At 58.0% G+C, this 5,132-nt stretch overlaps 1 protein-coding gene across 1 annotated transcript; it reads right to left on the minus strand.

Moving 5' to 3' along the window:
* Positions 1–1,603: 1,603 nt before the first annotated feature.
* Positions 1,604–3,931, minus strand: LOC127015506 (histone H2A.Z). The gene is made up of 5 exons (XM_050895487.1): positions 3,825–3,931; positions 3,271–3,348; positions 2,747–2,860; positions 2,156–2,285; positions 1,604–2,000 (listed from the first exon to the last, which is right to left on the minus strand). The coding sequence occupies exons 1-5, from the start codon at positions 3,825–3,827 to the stop codon at positions 1,939–1,941; spliced, it is 387 nt and encodes a 128-aa protein (XP_050751444.1). The 5' UTR covers positions 3,828–3,931; the 3' UTR covers positions 1,604–1,938.
* Between the last annotated feature and the right edge of the window lie 1,201 nt (positions 3,932–5,132).

The following is a 5,132-nucleotide window of genomic DNA, read 5'->3' on the forward strand; positions in this document are numbered from 1 at the left end:
CCCGCCACACCGCGCCGTGCCGCTCCGCGCTGGCGGTACCCGCAGCCCCAGCGCGGCGCTCGGCCCCGGCAACCAACCCGGCCCGCCGCCTCCTTCCGGGGCACCGCCGCGCATGCGCCGCCGGTAGGGCCCGGGGGCGCCCCGCCCGGCCCGCCGCCAGCCCCGGGGCTCCGGCAGCTGCCCCGGCAAGGGGCCGCGCCGCAGCCAGCGCCGGGCTCGTCCCGGCCGGGAGCGCCACCGCTCGCCCGCGGGGCCCCGCCGCCGCCTGGCAGCAGCCCGAGGGAGCCGGCTGCGATGGAAAAGTACCGGGCGGGCGGCTGTGTGCTACCGCTGCACTGCGGCCCGGGGAGCGCCGCACCCGCCCGGCGTGCCGCAGCCTTTCTGGAGCCCGTACAGAAGTGAGAGGAGCCCACGCATTGTCATTCTTTACAGTGCATTAACTATGCTTTAAGGTACTTGTTAGCACCTTGTAACTGCTCACTATAATTAGCGACATCAATTACATCCTGCCAAGGACTGCTTTGCAGGGAAGCAAGCGCTCAGTGCTGCTCCAGTGAAGCACTGCAGCTCCAGAGGACGGGTGCAGTTGATAGAGGTCTAACCGACACCTGCGATCTAGGTCACCACCTTCCAGCTACAGTGCTGCAGCAGATATTACCTGAAAGAGGTTACAGTAACGGAATAGCCTGTTCAATGCAGAAGCACCTTTATTTGAAGTATTTCACTGCTGGAGGAGCAGCGCTGGAAGGCACAGAGCTTGCTGCCCTCAGCCACAGGAAACAGTCTTGACAGCACCTTTTGCCTCACGGAAAGGATGAGGCTTCCCTTACCACAGCAACAGGCAGGCCTTCTCTGTGAAAGACGTACCTGCAGAGAGCTGGAGAAGCACAGCTAAAGGAGGTGTGACCAGAACCCACTTTAATCTACCACGACCAAGGATGCCACTGTATGGCAGAAGTTAAAATCATACCTTTAACACTCCATCCGTAAACTCCAATTGTGTAGTTGGGACCTTCATCACTGTAGGGCTTCAGACTAACAGAAAGCAAGTGCCAGACTAACAGCCAGCAGTGGTGAAGCCCACCTGTGAAGAAGCCACACCAAAACAGAGCTATTTGACTGCTACACTGGCAGCAGGTTTTACTCTTCCTCAAAGTTCACACGCTGTGAGGCTGCTGCAGTACAGCCCCTGCTTTTATGGATGTCTCTCCACAGGCTTTTACAAGAAAAATCAGCTGAAGTTGTGGATTTTCAACATCCATTCAGCTTACTTTCTTCTTCCTTCCATGACAGATCCCTTCCCTGTACGAAGGCTGGCAAGGAGAACTGCCCTTAATTAGCACCAGCCTTACATCTGCCCTGCACAAGGCAGCCCTCACGCTACACCACCGACTCAGTTCGCAAGCATGTAACTTTGCAGGCTACAACCCGCATGCCCTTCCACTTGATGGTATTTACCAAGTGCAGTATTCTAGGACCGTGTTTGCAGGTAGCCCAAGCACAGCGGGTCGGAATGTCAGAGCTGCATGTTCTTGGAACGGCTCTTCGAGAGCTGCGTAGTTGAGGCCAAGTATTTTTCAGTTAGCGGACAAGAGACAATCAGTCTTGATATAACATTTATTGAGTATTTCCACTCTAGTGGATGAAAAGTCTGTACAAAACCAAACATTTCCTTTACTTAATCAAACCAATCTAAAAACAGTCAGCTCAAGCAAAACCCACTACAAATACAATAGCTTCTTTGAAGCCATGGTAACACTTAAATACGGTTAAGACTTCAATGCAGAAATTTGGTTTGTTAGAAAGCTCAAGGGAGCTTTAGCTTCTCAAAGTTACAAAAAGGCAAAATTGTGTTTCACAGATACAGTCCACTGGAATCACCAACACTGGACAATTAAGTACTTAGAGTCCTGAGATAACAAGGAATCCTGGTATCCTTTAGACAGTTTTCTGTTGTCCTTTCTTTCCAATGAGGGACTTGTGGATATGCGGTATTACACCTAAGGAAGAGCAACAATTAAGACCAGGTTATTTCTCTTCAGCAAATTTTCCTAAACTTTGCACTTCAAATAAAATGACAGCATTAAGCAACCTCTAGTCTGTTAGAGTTCTTGCCGCCCAACTCATACAAACAATTAGCAAACAATTTACATACCACCACCAGCAATTGTTGCCTTAATGAGAGAATCCAATTCTTCATCTCCTCTAATTGCAAGCTGTAAGTGACGGGGAGTGATACGTTTCACCTTCAAGTCTTTGGATGCATTTCCTGCCAGCTCAAGAACCTGAGGACAAGACCATTTTTCAACTGAGTTACACAAATCCAGTGAGACCAACTGCACGGCCTTAGCTATTTTATTCTCTATGCCAAATACACTACTAGTGACACCAAGACAGCAAACAATGCCTCTTTTGAAAGGGTTCCTCCTTTGGAGCTCTGCATTTCATTTTCCCCAAGAATAGAGTACATGTTTTACAGCAGATACAACATGCTGTAATGGCACATTTTATAAAATACTTCACACTTCCATCTTTCCTGTAAGTCACAGCGATTTGATCTGCACAAAATGCAGAGCAAAAGGTCCCATGCATATTTCATGGTCTCCCGATGATGCATGCCCTTAAAACTGGCTCAAAGCAAGCGAAGAGTTCACAGCCCAGTCCACACTGGCAAAATACAGTAAGCTATGGTCATTATGCCATTTTGGAGTTGACCAACTTGCTTGCACCCTTGCAGAAGCTTTACCTCAGCTGTCAAGTACTCCAGGATTGCAGCGCTATACACAGCAGCTGTGGCTCCTACACGCCCATGGCTGGTAGTCCGAGACTTCAGGTGCCTGTGGATGCGGCCAACAGGGAACTGGAACGTAACAGAAGTATGAATAGGCTGTGACAACAGAGACAGAAAAAGAAAGCCACTACTCTAAACCACATGCTGGGCAACAGAATCCCAGTGGCAGAAGTATGGACTACATTTCAACACTTGAGAATCCAGCTAAGGACACTGTATGCCAAGTTCCCATCAGCAACTTCACAATTCTAACCACAAGCAGTAGCAACAGCCACAAGAGAATTCTCTTCCCTCCTGCACAGATACGCAAAAGGTCTAAAAATAGTCAAGACAGACATTAACACACTCAAGGATCAAACAGATCCTTACACCATTCTGGACAACAGAGAGACAGCAGACCATGCAGGTTTCACAAGGTACAACCCAGAGGTGGAAGGCCAACCTGACTTTCATTCACCCATGCCCCAGTCCCTGCTCACCTGCAATCCAGCCCGCTGAGAACGGGACACTGCTTTGGTCTTGGTCTTTCCAGAGTCCTTCCCAGCTTTACCACCAGCCTAGCAAAGAGAAGAGGCGTCTAAGAGCTGACGCGCCCGCCGCTGGCGCTGCGCCCGCCATCCCCCTTCAGAGGCACCGTACCTGCGAGGGACGGCGGCCAACGGCCCGCGCCGGCACCGCACGGCAGCAGCGCCCCGCCCGCGCATGCGCTCCCCTCCCCCCGCTTCGCTCCCGCAGGGCGACACGCGCGGCGCCAAGGCGCGTGCGCGCTGCCCGCTACACCTAGCGGCACAGGCCGCTCCCCGGGCGCATGCGCGGCCGCCACTCCCTCTCCCCGGCGGCACTAGTGCGCGTGCGACCTCCCCCCCTCCCCCCGCCTACCGGCAGGTAACGCGCCTACCGGCGCGCGCCGCCCGCGCTCCCCTCCCCCGCGCGCGCTCCCACCTCATCCCAACGGCCGCATCACCTTGATCCCTGCCACCCCCCGGCAGCCCGGCCGCCCGCCCCCACCCGAGCGGCCCCCGCGGATCCTCACCATCGCGAACCAGACCGCAGCGCCGCGCAGGGGCAGACAGAGGAGGAGAGCGTCCCGCACGCACGGAGCCCGGGCGACAACACCGACCTGTCCCGACCCGCCGCGATTCAAACTGCGCCCGCTCCCGCCTTCCCCCGGCGCTTTATAACCGCCGAACGTGCCTGCATCCGGGAACCACAGCCTCGCCCTTAGCCAATGGCTGCAGGCGGGGGCGGGCCGCTCTCCCCCAGCGACAACCAATGGCGGGGCGGGGCGGTGCCGGCCTCACGATGCGGAGTGCGGGCGAGGCCCCGCCCCTATTTAAAGGGACAGGAGCCCGGGGGGGGGGGGCACTGTGACGGCCCGGGAGAGCGGCGCGGGGGGGGTGGGCGTTTGAGTCCCCGGCCGCGGCAGCCCCCACCGCGGGGGGCTCCGCCTGCCCCGGCTGTGGTGGCGACGGCCCGCCCCAGCGCCGCCGGCTAACGCCAGGGCTCCGCCTGACGTCCCCCGGTCGAGCTGCCCGGCCCGGAGCCCCCCCAGGCCTCCTTCCGCCCTCCGCCGTTATTTCAGGGGGACGGAGGCGCAGTCCCTGCACGTCCCGGCCCGCGGCCGCGCTCCCGCGACGCCAGTGCTGCCTGGGGTGGCGCGGGGCGCCTCCCGCGGAGGCGCGGGCCGCCCGCCAGGCGGGTCCGGCCGCCCGCGATCAGGGCGGGCTTTCGGGCGTGGCGTGGCGGCTGCTGCCGGGCGGGCGAGTGGCTTCACGAGTCCCCGATAGCGGTTCTCACCCTCTGAGAGCTAAAGTCTGACATAAAATCAAATCAAATCAAATTAAATTAAATTAAAAACAAGCGTACCTGGAGCGGGCTGGGAGCCGAAACAGCCGCCCGAAGGGCAGCCGCCCGGTCGTCGCCTCAGGCCGCGGGTGGCCCTGCCCGCAGGCCGCGGTGTCGGCCCTCCATCAGCCGCACGCCCCTGCGCGCCCGCGGCCGCCCTGCCCCAGAGCCGCCCGGCCCCCACTCGCCTACCCTAAACCGAGGCGTGAGGGTCGGGCCCTGCCGGCCTCCCCCCGCCCAGGGCCTTCTGGAGGGGGAGACAGCCGGCTGTCGCTTCAAGGAAACACAGCGACGGCCGGTGCCGCGCAGCAGGGGATGGGGAGTCGGGGCTCGGTGGCATCACCGGCAGGCGAGGTGGTTGCCTGAAGTCACCGAGCGCCCCAGCTCATTTATTAGGGGTTATTTATTGCCAGGTCTCGTTCCTGTACCGAGCCTAGCTCTGCGTCGCCTTTTACTCAAGTTGCTTTAGATCTGCCACACTGCCGGTTGAAGCCTT

This window comes from Gymnogyps californianus, chromosome 4 (assembly GCF_018139145.2).
Source record: "Gymnogyps californianus isolate 813 chromosome 4, ASM1813914v2, whole genome shotgun sequence".
Taxonomy (NCBI): Eukaryota; Metazoa; Chordata; class Aves; order Accipitriformes; family Cathartidae; genus Gymnogyps; species Gymnogyps californianus.

Bases quoted from the DNA above. Each gene is read 5' to 3' on its own strand.
- LOC127015506 (XM_050895487.1), bottom strand. The intron at 2,861-3,270 runs GTGAGCAGGGAC...GTTACGTTCCAG, and splicing joins CTCAGCGGGCTGGATTGCAG to TTCCCTGTTGGCCGCATCCA. The intron at 2,001-2,155 runs GTATGTAAATTG...GCTCTTCCTTAG, and splicing joins GGCAACAATTGCTGGTGGTG to GTGTAATACCGCATATCCAC.